Source organism: Balaenoptera physalus (assembly GCF_965194825.1).
Source record: "Balaenoptera physalus genome assembly, chromosome: 16".
Lineage (NCBI taxonomy): Eukaryota > Metazoa > Chordata > Mammalia > Artiodactyla > Balaenopteridae > Balaenoptera > Balaenoptera physalus.
In genome coordinates, this window is record NC_138898.1 from 21,310,422 (window position 1) to 21,326,531 (window position 16,110).

A 16,110-nucleotide genomic window follows, 5' to 3' on the forward strand; every position below is an offset into this window, starting at 1 on the left:
ATGAAATTGAATTGAATAGAATTACTATAAAAAAAGAAAGAGCATGAAGTATTACTTTTAGCAATTTGTCACTCTGTGAAATTTTATGGTGTACCCTCAGTGAAATTTTAAACAACGCTGCTGGAGGAGAGGTCCTGAGAGCCAGACTGACCAGTCAGTGCTGGTCATAGAGAGGAACAAGTTAGTCTCCAGTCCCCACAGAACGTGACAAAGTCCTGGGAGAGAGATCATCATCCAAGCTGCACCAACAGGCAAGAGAACAAATGCTGCAACTACTGTAGGGAACAAGCCTCTAGAGAGTGTGGCCCAAGAGCAGCTGAGGACAGCCTGACCCTGCTGGGACGGGGAGAGCAGGGGCACATGATGTAGATGTGTGTGCTGTCCAATTTGGCTCCATCTGATGACTGGGCTTAACAGCCACACTGTGAACTCCAACAAGGAATTATAGCACCGTTCCTGCCCTAAGACACTCACTGCGTAAAGACCACATGAAATACAACAACAACAGTACCTTAACATATGTAAAAAGCGAAACCATGTCTGTGCAACACACTCATTATCCATTTCAGGAGGGATCAGACTGGCATCTTCATCGGGAACTTTAAATGGAGGAAATGAAGGACCATATGTAAAGCGTAGCAATCTAGAAAATAAAAAAAAATCACACCAAGTTCATTTTGTAACAGAATGGAAAATACATTCAAGCATTAAAATATACTAAGAGAAATATGATGAGAAAATAGATGAAACTTGTATTATACCTCATTGAAGTGAATACAATAAATGAAAACCCTTGTTTATAAAATAGATAAACTGGAAGAGGATTTCCAGTTTTGTAAAGGATTTTTTAAAACATGTATTTCTTTTTTTAAATAATTAATGTTATTTATAATTTAGTTCATATATTTTTAAGTTATAAAATTATAAGTTTATTTTATTTACTTATAAAATTTCTTTATAATTTTATAAATTTATGTATTTAATTGTAAGTTTATTTTACTTATATGATTTTATTATAATTATCAAATAAGTGATTTTATAAATTAAATATTATATCTCATATAAATTTTATAATACATCTTGTATATAACATTATAATATGTATAACATGTAACATACAATGGTGTATATAATTATACATAATTTTATAATATATACTATAACATAAATTACAAATTAAATATTACTTTATAAAATTAAAAATTACCTAAAAGTTTACTTTATAATTGCAAATAAATCATATAATCATAAACACAATTATGCTTATGTTGATTATATAATTAGTCATGTAATATAAATAATAAATTCTTTAAATTACTTTTAAAAGATTCATCGCACTGCAAATGCCTTCAACACAACTAAGCTATAATTTATTCATAATAACTGCTACATAACTTTAAATGAAGTTTAGAATTTATGGTCTGTGTGCCATAAAATGAATCTGACAATTCAATTACTTAACTAAATAGTAATATTCCAAATGTATTAAAACTGTTCAAAGCCCTCTGACCCAATTATTAACCTATTATAATTAGAATAGATTATAATCTATTATAGTTATATAATCTAAAGATTGTCTTAATAAAATAACCAGAATATACACAAAGACTATGTATAAAGTACTCACATATCAACAATATTTTTAAAATAAAACACAGAGAAAAACTTAAATATCAAAACAGCAAGGAAATTATTAAATGAATTATAATTCCATTTATAAAAATGAAAAACTATAAAGCCATTAAAAAATGATCTTGAGATCTATTTAAGAAGAAAAAAGGCACATGTAATTACTGGGACAAGAATCAGACAACAGATAAAAAAAGCAGATAATACTATATCAAATAATCTCAAATTGATTTTTTAAAAAAGAGAAAACACAAAAAATACATTCAAACTTTGGTTATTTGTAAGTAATGGATATTTCCCCCTACATCTTCTAAATTTTCTATTATAAGCATGTATTGCTTTTATAATCAAGATAAAAGGATGTATTATTTAAAAATAGATTCATAATATTGACATTCACAAAGATATACCAGAATCAATAGAATATTCCAAACCTTCATCTTAGTTTAAACGATGATAAAGAGATAAACATTTATTAACTCTCAAAACGACCAGTCTACCTTCTGATACATGACACCACCTACGAATGATATGTTCTCACCTCCACCACTACCCCACCCCCAATCAAATCTGAATCAGATCAAGTCTCTAGATCTAACCACCAGTGGACAGGAAACACAGGGGACAGAGGAACATGCTAATTAACACAACTAGGACATAATCAGAAAAATCCAAAATGTGAAGCATTCTGTAAGACAACCAATCCAGTTCAACAAAAAAACTGCAAGGAAATAAAAATGAGAGAACAGTAACCTACAGTTTAAAATAGGCTTAAGAAACATGTCAACTAAATACAATGTCCAAACCTTGTTTGTGTTCTGATTCAATGGAATCAACTATAAAAAAAATTGAGACATTCAGGGACATCTGAACACGCAACAGCTAACCAATATTAACAAACTATTAACATTTTGTTTAGGTGTGGTAAGTGGTATTGTGATTATGTTTAAAAAAGAATGCTCAGCTTTTAGAGTCATATTAAAAGAAATGAAAAAACAAGTCTGAAAAAAATGAAGCCTAACAGTTTACTCACAGAATAGTGATGGCATTACATATAAATGGTAAAAAAAAAAAAAAAGTTAAATTATTATAATAAAATACTGCCTACTTTGGTTACACAGGAGAACATTATAGTATGGTCCTATTTCTGTAAAATTATGTATAAACATATATAATAAGACTTCTGGTGAACTTAACTCTTTCTGTTATACCTTTCTTTGGTTTGTTTTTTTAAAATAATGATCATGAATATTTTAATAATCAAAATAAGAGTGGGATTTTGGGGGTGGGAGTGGTAGGGCTCAGAATTTATCTGCCTCTCCAAAATACTTGCTTAATCTAAAATGTTTTGGATTAGACAGGCACTAGCCAAACTGACACATCTATTTTTAAAAAGTGGTTTGATTCTCTATCTAAAGTACAGTAATAAGAGACACAGAATAGAGACTTTTTACCATGTACTCTGTGACTCCCAGAAAGACACAGAACTAGGGGAAAGCTACCCAAGGCCAGACGGATGAAGGAAGGCAAGTGGATGATGGTAACTTACCTGGAAGTGAGCGCACAGATGACCTTGCTCCACTGCTCCACCACTGCCGGGTGGTGCCTCCAGTTAGCCACCATCTCCTTGGCTGTTTTCCAGTAAGGAGGTGTTGGGAAGCACCGAGTACAAGCTAGTAACCAAACCTCAAAGAGAACACCAATCAACTTCTCTGCTAGATTCTCAGCAATGCCACCTTACCAACAAAAAGAAAACATCTTTGGCATACTTATTTGTAGAGCAGAATCTTTAATTCACTGACTTGGGAGAACTGGTCAAAAAATTAAAATAACTGCAATGTTAAGTTTTGACTTTCAAATAACCACTTAACAGTGAGAACAAAAAACTATTCTTAGAAGCTCCTATGAAGGAAATCATGGATACATCAACCCATTATCACTTTGAAAGTTTTCAAGTGGCCCTGCTCGATTCGTACTGAAGATCTTAATCTTCCAGCAGTGGGACAAGGAGTACAGAGGGAAGAAGGGAAAGGATGAGTGTCTATAATGAACGACTGCTATAAGTCAGTTTCTGTGCACACAGCTCATACACATTAATTCTGCAGGATAGGTGTTTATAGTATCTCTTACCAATTATCGATTATACCCATTTTGAAGATGAGAAAACAGGTTCAGGAAATTTAAGTAACTTGCCCAAGTTCACACAGCCAATAAGTAAAGGAATCAGAACAAATACCCAAGACTTTTTACCTCTAAACTTTGCTATAAAATGCTTCAGGTGTTTGAAAGCTACCCTTCAAGGGAGAGCGAGACAAAGAAGGGAGCCGAAGGACTGGTGCTGGGCAGGACAGAGCCTCAACCATGAAAACAGAGCTGCTCCTCTGTTCCAAGCCCTGGAACTAGGAAGAACAGCAGTGGTCTGTACTCTGCATAGCTCCAAAGGCAAACTTGGGACGAGAAGGAAAAGTTCTAAGGATTCCTATTTCAAATGTGCAAAAATGAAGTTTCAACAATAATAAGCCCCAGAAGTGGATGGATTGCCTGCCTCATGGTGCTGAAATCCCTGGCATGGGGAGTGTGTAGCAGAGAGACACACTATCTGTGTCTGGCCAGCTATCATCAATACCAGACAGGGCATTCCTATTATGGGGTCCTTTGCAACACTAAAATTCTAGTTTTTTTTTAAGATATCTTCCTGGACACTGCATTTGTGTGAGAGCACAAACACACTCACATGTGTTAGTAAAGAGACTGCACAGATGAATAAGCAACAAGGGAACTTGGATCTAGATATCAACTTATTGTCTGTGTATACTGTGCATACAAAGCAGGATGTCTAAAATACACTCTAAAATCTTATAAAATTGGAGGCTTTTTAATGGCTAGGCAATGAATGACATACTGTCATACTTCCAAATAGAACACTTTAAGATTCTGTAGGGTTCATTTGCTAAACAAAATATCTTCTAGCTATCAAGTTTTCAGAGTCTACCTGGATAACTACTTTGTAATCAGGTACATTAGTTGTTTCGTATATAGGCTCTATCCTAATATACTGAACAAGCTACTGTTACTGTCATTATCAAACATGCATTAATTCACTGAGTCCCTCCCTATATTAGCAAAATCATCACTGAAGGTAACATAACTTTGCATTGTGCCTTTGAGGGTTTTCCATTCTAAGAACTGTTCATCTTGGTTTGTCAACTGTAGTGCCAAAATTTAAATCCCCACAGAGTCTACTACTCATTGAGACTAAAAGTAAACAGCATTTGGAGCTCAGAAATAAATTAGAAAAAAAATTAACAAACCTGGAACGGTTGGTGGTGCTAGAAGTATGTCATTAATCTGCAGAAGAAACAACAGTAAGACTTCCCAGGTTTCTCGGGCCATAATGGATGACTCACGGGCCAGTTTCTGAATGGCTCTCAGGACCTGTAAGCATAGTCGGATCTGACTGGAGCCCTGTTCCTGTCTGAAGAAGACAGACAGACATCACTGACAAGCCTTGAGGAGAGAATGCAACAGTTAAGGACAGGCGACTTTTGGACACAGCAAGCAATGATCCAATGATACTCCCTAACAGCATCAGCAGACAGAATTAGGTGCACCCTCTTCAGTTCAAAGCTACTTCCTCGTCATACAGTTTGGCCCTCTGGGATCTCAGCCTACCACTCTTAAAGAGCTTGAAGAGCTCCTGGGGAGATAGAGGATAATACAAAATAAACTTCACCTCTAGATTTTCTAAGTCTGAAATGTGCCTGGCACATACAACAGATACACAATAGGTTTCTGCTGAATGAATGAGTAAATACCCACAGCCACTTCTGCTGCTCACACAGCAGAATGGCCTTTGTATTCTTTTTAAAAATTTTAAACATACATTTACAAGAATCCTGAACGTGATTTCATAGTGCTCACAGTCCCTCTGAAGCTAATGTCTGCTAGAGAAGAGCCTACAGAACGGAATATCCTAACAGGTCCCCAAAACTGATGAGATATAGAGGCAATTGCCTCAGAAATGAGCACCTGCTACTGCTGCTCTACAAAAAAAAGGCAACATAACCCAAGATGGGGGCTCCAAAGGTCCCCAAGATACTCCCGAAGAACAGTTTTATAACGCTTTTTAGTCCACAGGACCATTTTTCCCCAACAGAATTAGATCAATATATCAGGTCCAAGCTCCAGCCCTTATCCCCACTGTCCAAAGTGGATCACCGTGAGAATTTCAAGAATCGTAGTAAACCCACTGCATCAGCAAATGCTGAACTGCCCTCTGGAGTTCCCATGTGAAACCCAAGACAAGTAACTAATACTACTGAAATAAATCTTGAGGCCAAGTTTCTATATATTATGACTCATGTTACAAATTCATAAAACATGTCTGAATCAGAGTGGGGAATCGCAGAGCTGCCTCAAGAAATCCAGAAAATGAAGTGAGTGCCCTTAGAACTCCCATTACAACCTTAGAATAAAGATTCTCAGATTCTGGGCCATGACCCAGAAAACCAGAAACTTACACCGGAGTTGCCAAAAAATTACAACCTTAAGTTTTCCCTAAAGAAGTCAGATCTAAAGTAAAATGATAAGACATTCACTTAGGCAAAGCCAAGAGTCCCCAAGAGCAGGAAGATGTCCCATGTTCAGTTTGATCTGAATCCAGTCCATGGGAAGCCATGAGGCTCAAGTTTGTGTCTGTTGCTCTGGCTACTAAAGAAGAGTAAGAAATACATAACAGCCCCAAACCTCATGTAGCCATGTTAAGAGGAAACCCAGAATAAGAAAAATACCACTAGCAGTCCTGGGGGTGACACTCTTGCAAGATAGCAATGACACTAGAAGCCTTCCAAATGGTAACCCAGGCCTACCCACCCTTTCTAGGTACTACCTGCCCAGTGGCAGAAAAGGAAACATCTGCTCCTTAGGTACTGTAGCCTCACTCAGACAGCCTAAATTTAAGAGCAGTGTCCAAGTTTCTACAGCTAAGAGAAACAAGGTAATCTTTACTGAAAAATAAACAGAAAGGTCTAAACACCAAAGATGTTCCTTTCCCCTTAATATTTTCAAAAGCAACTTGTGAACTTCAGAAAACTGTTCTAGAACATGGGGTGGTGAACTATGTATGGCCAATGGGTCAAATCTGGCCTGCTATCTGTTTTTGTAAATAAAGTTTTATTGGAACACAACCATGCTCATTTATTTATATATCATCTATGGCTGCTTCTCTACACCAGCAGAGTTGAATAGTTGTGACAGACACCGTATGGCCCACAAAGGCTAAAATATTTGCTATATGATTCTTCACAAAAAGTTTGCCGACCACTGCTTTAGAAGAACATCACATTTTCTAAAGAAGTTTATTTGAGCAATGAAAACACTAAACAATTTTAAACGATGGGTCACTCTTCACTCAATTATGCAAAAAAAAAAAACCCAAAAAACTGATAGGCAAAAGAGAAAGGTTACATCCACTCTGACTTAATCTCTAGCAAAGTAGTAGAGGTTGTTTCCTCTAGTCTGAGTGTTAGTTTTCATAAAAACAACTAATTAAGTAAACTTGACGACAATTTTGTGAACTATCTGAATCAAAAAAAAAAAAATGAAACTTCCAGTAATAGGAGATGAGATCACAACTCCCAATATTTAGCACTGAAAATATTCAGCTCCCTAAGACATTACTGGCCATGAGAACTCTAATACTCAGTTCAGCACCCACTCAGAAGTATGCACACACACACACTTTTGAGAAAATAAGCTAATTACCAAACAGTAAGATGATCAATTTATAAGGTAGTCATGTTTCTCAAAAGAGAAAAGCCAAAGCAAAATCCTAATTAACTCAAATGCCATTGATTTTTCTCATCAATACAAACTAACTGAGCACTGAGAGTTGCTAAGAGTACAAAGAGGAAAGAAACACACTGACTGTACTATCCATGAGGCTGTCCCACGCACTAAGAAAAAGCCTAGTAAATTAGTCTCCTAAATGGGATGACAAGAAAGCATTAGAAGTATTATATTATTTTAGAAGAACCTGCTTAGCCACAAACAATATGCCACTTACTTCCCATCATTTCCTGTTATAATTCTATTTGAAATCAATAAATATAAGCAACCAGCATTTTATTCACCCTAATGTAATACCAGTACTGCTCTAGGTACTGTGGAAGTCCAAACTACATATAACCTAGTTCCTACCCTCAAGTTGGTTAGATGGGGAAATGAGACATACACATTTTAAAAGATAAGCAATAAAACTGGAGAGATACAAGAAGTACACAGGAAGTACCCTACAGGGTCAAAGAAGGTGTGATCACTATGGGCCTGGATGATCAGGTAAGGCTGAATTTAAGATGAACCATCAAGAGAGAGATGTGAACAACTAGGACAGGGAGAGGAGGATGAGGATGGCAAAAGAGTAGGTAATGATGGGGAAGATCTTTTAGGAGTCTTGGGAGAATGTTTAATTTATGAGTCTGACCAAAGAGCAGGGCTCACGCAGAATTAGCAGCAGCTAACCTGGTTAGGGGCCAGATTACAGCAGGCATTTCACACAAGATAAGGAGTTTACAGGCATACCTCATTGTAGTGCACTTCATTCCGTTGCACTTCACAGATATTGCAGTTTGTTTTACAAATTGAAGACTTGTGGCAATCCTGCACTGACTGAGCAAGTCTATCAGCACCATTTTTCCAACTGCATTTGCTCACTTTGTGTCTCTGTGCCACATTTGGATAATTCTCGCAATATTTTCATTATTATATCTGTTATGGTGATCTATGATCAGTGATCTTTGATGTTACTATTGTAATTGTTTTGGGGCACTACAAACCACGCCCATATAAGACAGCGAACTTAACTGATAAATGTTGTGTGTGTTCTGACTGCTCCACCAACCGGCCATTTTCCTGCTCTCTCCCTCTCCTCAGGCCTCCCTATTACCTGAGAGACAGCAATATTAAAATTAGGCCATTTAATAACCCTACAATGGCCTCTAAGTGTTCAAGTGAAAGGAGAATCATATGTCTCTCACTTTAAATCAAAAGCTAGAAACAACAAGGACCTACCTTATAGCACAGGGAACCATATTCAGTACCCTGTAATAACCTATAACGGAAAAGAATCTGAAAAAGAATATACATATATATGTGTGTGTTTATATATGTATGTGTGTGTACATATATATATATATATATATATATATATATATATATATATATATACACAAACAAAAAACTGAATCACTTTGCTGTACACCAGAATCTAACACAACATTGTAAAAAGGTAGAAATGATTAAGCTTAGTGAGGAAGGCAAGTCAAAAGCCAGGACAGGCTGGAAGCTAGACCTCTTGCACCAATTAGCCAAATTGTGAATGCAAAGGAAAAGTTCTTGAAGGAAATCAAAAGTGCTACTCCAGTGAACACACAAATGATAAAAAGAGAAACAGGCTTACTACTGATATGAAGAAAGTTTTAGTGTCTGGATAGAAGATCAAACCAGCCACAACATTGCATTAAGCCAAAGCCTAACCCAGAGCAGGCCCCTAACTCTATTCAGTTCTATGAAGGCTGAGAGCACTGAGGAAGCTGCAGAAGGAAAGTCTGAAGCCAGCAGAGGTTGGTTCATGACGTTTAAGGGAATGTCTCTATTTAAAAAAAAAAAAAAAAAAGTGCAAGATGAAGCGGTAATTGCTAATGTAAAAGCTGTAGCAAGTTATCCAGAAGATCTAGCCAAGATAAAGTGGCCACACTAAACAACAGATTTTCAATGGAGACAAAATAGCCTACAGCCTTCTATTGGAAGAAGATGCCATCTAGGACTTTCATAGCTATAGAGAAGTCAACTCCTGGCTTCAAAGCTTCAAAGGTCAGGCTGACTCTCTTGTTAGGGGCTAATGCAGCTGGTGACTTCAAGTTGAAGCCAATGCTCATTCACCATTCTGAAAATCCTAGGGCCCCTAAGAATTATGCTAAGTCTACTCTGCCTGTGCCATATAAATGAAACAATAAAGCCTGGATGCCAGCACATCTGTTTACAACATTTTAAGCCCACTGCTGAGACCTACAGTAGCTCAGAAAAAAAGATGCCTTTCAAAATATTACTGCTCATTAACAATGTACCTGGGTCATCCAAGAGCTCTAATGGATGTGGACAAAGAATGTCACCTGCCATTTCAGTAAACAAACAATATTGTGGCCATAGCCATCAGCTGCTGCAGCTGCCCCCCCCACCCCCATGGTGCACCCTGAGGGGACTTCAGGACAGAGGGAAACAAAATAGTGGCCCTAGATAGTTAAGATGCATACCAAAGGAATAATTTCAATGAGCCCAAACTCTTGCACCTTCCCATACACAGCAAGGCACTAAAATCATTAACTTGAGATGTCTGTTTTTTGATTAGCAGTAATCTTCTGATGTTCCACTACACAGTTTTGTTTTTTTGTTTTTTTCCCAGCAAAAGTCCTATACATCCTCGCTCCTCCCTTACCTCTTTGGAACAGCCCCTCAGAGCTGAGAAACAGTATCCGGGCTATAGTCTTCAGTAAGTCCGCCGAATAAAACATAATTCTCAACTTTTCGACTGTGCAGTTTTTTCAGTCAACACTGAGATGTACAACAAGATTAATGTTTGCCTGCTAACCCAAAATCCATTCTGCTGCCCACAGATCAAGGAGCAATTTCGACTTTCAAGTTTTATTATTTAAGAAATACATTTCTTAAGACTATAGCTGCCACAGATAGCAATTCCTCTGATGGATCTGGGCAAAGGAAATTGAAAACCCTCTGGAAAGGATTCACCATTCTAAATGGCATTAAGAATATTTATGTCATGGGAAGAGATCAAAACATCAATATTAATAAGAGTCTGGAAGAAGCTGATTTCAACCCTCACGGATGACTTTGAGGGGCTCAAGACTTCAGTGGTGGAAGTAAATGCAGATGTGGTAGAAATAATAAGAGAACTAAAATTAGAAGTGGAGCCCGAAGACGTGACTGAATTGCTGCAATCTCATAATAAAACTTTAATGGAAGAGGAGTTGCTTCTTATGGATGAGCAGAGAAAGTGGTTTCCTGAGCTGGAATTCTACTCCTGGTGAAGATGCTGTGAAAATTATTGAAATGACAACAAAGAATTTAGAATATTACATAAACTTAGTTGATAAAGCAGCAGCAGGGTCTGAGAGGATTAACTCCAATTTTGAAAGAACTACTGTAGGCAAAATGCTATCAAACAACATTGCACGCTACAGACAAATGGTTCATGAACTGAAGAGTCAATGAATGTGGCAGACTTCACTGCTGTCTTATTTTAACACATCGCCACAGCCACCCAAGCTTCAGCAACCACCACCCTGATCAGTCAGCAGCCATCGCACTGAGGCAGGACCCTCCACCAGCAAAAAGATTTCAGTTCACTAAAGGCTCAGATGGTTAGCATTTTTCAGCAATGCTAGTATTTTTTAATCAAGATATGTAATTGTTTTTTTAGACATAATGCTATTGCATATTTACAGACTACAGTATAGTATAAAAACTTTTACGCATTGGGAAACCAAAAAATTCATGTGACTTGCTTTATTTCAATGATCGCTTTATTGTGGTGGTCTGCAACCAAACCTGCAATATCTTGAGGTATGTTTGTACAACTGATCCTATAGACCAGAGCTCTTAAAGGAGATTCCTCTTTTTTAATTCAGATTTTCCAAAGTAATCTCCCTTCTAAATTTAAAAAGTTAAAATCTACAGGGCTGGTTTTTGGATGATTCAAAGTCCTCATCATCTGACAGACCAAAAGCCCTAACCAAAACTTTTGCAAAAGGAGGGAAGCCCACTTGCCCCTTCCACAGACATAAAAAACAGCTGAAAACAGATTTTTCTCAAAGGACATCCCTACAAATAGGTAGGCAACTAATGCTTTCTTCTCCATTATTTTCTGTATTTCCAAAATCCTTTATAGTGACATATAATTCTTTTAGAATGGGAAAAAAAGGTTTTAGGCACAAGTAAGGCAATCTTACATTACAATATTTAAGGTCTCTGCTGCAGAGATAGGGGAAAAACTCAGTAACAAACTGTCAAAAGTATTCTTTTGGCCTACTACAAATGTGCCTATAATTTCAAATCTGCTTACTTCAATGTCTTCATTTTCTCATAAGAAAGATTCATTTTAAGGTAGATGGCTTAGTCGCCTTTAGCTTAAGTGGAGACAAGAATTACGTTAGGCAAAAGTATGTTTTTTTTTTGACTGGAAGGGAAAGGGGTCACAGTATTTTAACCTCTAATAGCTATCAGATCTTAGAAGCAAAGCCAAAAGCCGTTAAAATGAACACACACTTGTTAAAGAGTCCTAGTAAACATTATATAAGCCCATCTCTCTCATTCATATTAACACACTCTTTAACTGAACAAGTAATGAAAGTTACTGTTCAAAGGTCTAACAATGAAATTAGTTCCTATAATATAAAAAAGTAACATTGATGAGTAGTTTATTATGATCCTGACAACAGGCCAGATAGACTAGTATAGCTTACCTTGGTACAAAAAGATTCTGCAGGTGTTTTAGTATACTTTGAACATATAGATTAGGCTCTTTAATAACTGGCAATGGAATAGAATCTTTCGGCAACACTAAAGCCATGATCCAGTCAGTATATACATCAACACAATATTTTACAGTCTCTCCGTCCAATGGAAGGGTCAGTCCATAGCAAATTACTTCCATGGTCCATTTTACCTAAACAAAAGAAAATATACATATAGAATTATTATACATTCCTATCTGTATATCAGTAGACTGATATAAAATGTTAACCTTTTTATTGTCAAAAACCTCTCAACTGAAGTATATTCATCTCAACATACATCAGATTAATTCTACAGAATGTACTTTCCATGTATAAGACATACTCAGACAACGTTTCCTAAGCAAAAGATTTAAGAAGAAAATAAATTACTTATTTCTAATTATTAAGCCTATGTTGGCTTTCACCCCTTAAACATTATTATTGTTTGCTCTGTAAAATAAAAAGTAAGTACAGGTCATCTTTATTTTCCATAGAGGTTGGAGGCACAGAAATAGAAAATTTTAGATATTTTTCTCCACTTAATTTGCATGCGGGTATGTGTGTCATTTAGGAAATCACTTACATAAATTTCATTATATTCCATTTCCAGATTACGCAACTTTAACAAACAACAGGAAGGAAGATGAACTGCCCAACTCTTATTTTGTGACTATTTTCATTGGCAAAGAAAACGATATTTTAAATGGAAGGGCAAGAACAAACACAGGTCAGAAGGGACTGAAGCTGGGTAAGATCTTAAAAAGGCACTTAGCTGCACTAAACGAGTTCCAGCCTCCTGACCTGTCTGAATCATAGGGGCCGAGAGAAGTTGCCTAAGAGACTGCTGAACCACTGCTTGCAGTCATGAACGAATAAGGCACAATGAGAAAGGGGAAATGGCCTAATTTGCAAAAGAGGATGAAACTATATTCCAGATAATGTAGACTGGAAAGTTTAAGTGAATTCCAGACAAAACTCCGGGACAAATTATTAAGCAGATGATCAGTGAGCACTTACGAAAGGGAAGCAGGGTCACTGAGAACCAGCCTGCTCAAAAAGAACAAGTCATGCCAGACAAGCTTCATTCCTTTATTAAGAGGGTTACTATGAAAGCAGCTGACAAATGTAGAAACCTGGCACTGATTTAAAACCAGTTTCTGAGGTACTTTCATAAATATTATCTAAACATCAAAATAACCGGTGTGAAAGGGTAAACTATCCTCATTTTATTTTTATATTTTATTTTTATTTTCTGGCCACACTGCATGGCTCGTGGGATCTTAGTCCCCCAACTAGGGATCAAACGTGTACCCCCTGCAGTGGAAACATGGAGTCTTAACCACTGGACTGCCAGGGAAGTCCCCATCCTCATTTCATACATAAGAAAACTGAAGTTTAGCAAATTAAGCAATTTGGCCCATGGCACTCGTTTGAAAATGCTGGAGCTGAAAACTTGATCCCTGGTCTTCCAACTAGAAATCTAAAGCTATTCTCACCATGCCATTAACAGCCTTCTCTGGCAAAAGGGGATCTGGGCTTTAACAAGAAATTTGGTCCTTGTGGACAAGATGGAAAGATACAGTCCAGAAGGAGGTAGAATGGTTGGATTTGTAACTGGTCAAAATAACATAGGAGAATAGCAGTGGATTACTGTAACAAGATCATTTTGGAAGAAGATGCCCAATGGCATGCCAAAGGCTCTGCCAAGATTTTAACTTAGAGAAAAACAGATTACATACTGACCATTTGTAGATACCACAAAGCTAAAAAAAAAAAAAACTAACCTGTTAAATAGAAATTCAGGATTCAAAAAGATTATAACAGCCTTGGGCTGCCCTGGTGGCTCAGTGGTTAAGAATCCGCCTGCCAATGCAGGGGACACGGGTTCAAGCCCTGGTCCCGGAAGATCCCACATGCCGTGGAGCAATTACGTGCACCACAACTACTGAGCCTGCGCTCTAGAGCCTGCGAGCCACAACTACTGAAGCCCGTGTGCCACAACTACTGAAGCCCGTGCGCCTAGAACCTGTGCTCCACAACAAGAGGAGCCACCCCAATGAGAAGCCCGTGAACCGCAATGAAGAGTAGCCCCTGCTCGCCGCAACTAGAGAAAGCCCGTGCGCAGCAACAAAGACCCAACGCAGCCAAACATAAATAAATAAAAAGTAATAATTTTAAAAAAAGATTATAACAGCTTAAAACTAAAGCTGAATCTAACAAGATAAATACATGTACTGAAATTTTTAACCTCAGAACTACAAAGGCTAAGGGTAGAAAATACATAACAACAATATAATATAATAGAAAGTAACATATAACAGCAATAAATGTTAAAAGTGACTATAAAAACATAGTGAAGCTGTGACAAATGAGGTGGGAAGGCGTATGGAGGGGGTGGGATTTAGCTGAACAAGAGAAAGAATTTTAAAAGAGGTTGCAAGTCCCTAATTATCACAGGAAAGACCAAGGAGAAGATATCTTTGGTAATATCGTCACACAATAGTTCAATTGTATAATTCGAGAGGACACTGGATTCAAGACCTATTCTCTCATATCCTTTTGAGGGTAGAAAAGGAGGAAAAACAAGGGCTGCACTGAGCACCTTTATCTACTCACATGCCATCTCTTCCCAGGAGAGGGCAGCAAGGAATTACAGACACACCAAGAAGAGAGTGCGCCAGGACAAGCGCTGGTCCTCGGGGTAAGTCTCTGCCAGGGCACTCTGGGAAGAAAATGCTCCTCAGTATGAGGGGCTTCCCCTTCGGCAACCCAGGCTCTTTGGCCTACAGAGGGTAAATAAAATGCTTCCTGAGCTATAAACCTTAGTCTCCTATCTAGAGTTGTCTTATATCTAGATTAAGTCTAATCTCTCCTTCACAAGAAATCAAAATGTAAGTGAAAAACGGTGTGGGGGGCGGGGGCGGTGTCTGAGAAACAGGTAAACTCAAAGCCTAAAGGTTGTATGAATGTCCTCAAGCACAGGGGACAAGTTCTAATCCCGATCTTAGCCAGACCTCATACTAGCAAGCTCTGTATCACTCCATTCTCAGGGCCCCTTCATGACTCCCCACTGGCAACTTAACTTCAGCCCCGTCCCCTGAACCCAAGAACAGAGGACCAGCTCTAGGCCAAGCCACTCCAAAAGCTCCTCATCTTTAGAAACAGCAAACACAACCCCCATTCCAACCACGTGGGCTCACAGCCATACAGATTTAGCTGCTCTGTAGCACTCTTAAACCTAGAAGTCAGACAAGGGTAGACTGGGATGGAGACAGCGGGAGAGCCTCAAGCGCAGCGCACATGTGTAGCTTGAAGACAACACAAGATAGGCCTTCAGTCAGAGGCTATCTAGAGGTAGGAATGAAGACCTTCCAAACACAACCTCTGAATGGAAATCTGAAGACTAAGCCTAAGACTTAGGGAAAGGGACCTGACAGGCAAGTCTCTGTCTCAGCTCACAGCTCAAGTGGAGAACTGGGTCCGGCTAGCAGGACAGCACAATGGTACAACCTATTCCTCATAACTCCCACAGACTCTGGGCCCCAACCCTCAACCCAAATACGGTCAAATTAAGACATCACACTACACTGAGCAGAAATCCACTTAAAAAGACAATGTTAAACAAATTATTCTGTAACAAACTTATATTTTCACAGAGTACAATGAAATGAGAAAACACTTACTTCTTTGTCAGTTTTCAACAAACTCTCACTACCAGCCGCTGAAAGGGTACCTAAGGCCTGCCCTAGAGGATGAACCACCGCATTGGCCACCTCTCGCCCAACGCTCTCTGGATAGCTGTGTAGCACACTGGTGTGGCCCTGATCATTCTGAATCACCAAATGCAGCGACCTCCACTCAGAGTACATCGTGCCGCTAAAGGACTATCCAAATGGCACCTGAAAAGACAAAA

At 38.0% G+C, this 16,110-nt stretch overlaps 1 protein-coding gene across 7 annotated transcripts in view; it reads right to left on the bottom strand.

Annotated features, from left to right (window-relative positions):
• The window catches only part of RALGAPB (Ral GTPase activating protein non-catalytic subunit beta), a 105,605-nt gene that overhangs the window by 70,572 nt on the left and 18,923 nt on the right, over positions 1 to 16,110 (bottom strand). For all 7 annotated transcript variants that reach the window (XM_082430068.1, XM_082430064.1, XM_082430066.1 and 4 more), the window contains 5 exons: positions 15,881 to 16,096; positions 12,165 to 12,367; positions 4,941 to 5,104; positions 3,179 to 3,365; positions 512 to 643 (listed from right to left, as the gene is read on the bottom strand). In XM_082430068.1, coding sequence (XP_082286194.1) covers positions 512 to 643; positions 3,179 to 3,365; positions 4,941 to 5,104; positions 12,165 to 12,367; positions 15,881 to 16,066 — 872 coding nt within the window. In that variant the 5' untranslated portion in view covers positions 16,067 to 16,096. The remainder of the gene's footprint in view (positions 1 to 511; positions 644 to 3,178; positions 3,366 to 4,940; positions 5,105 to 12,164; positions 12,368 to 15,880; positions 16,097 to 16,110) is intronic.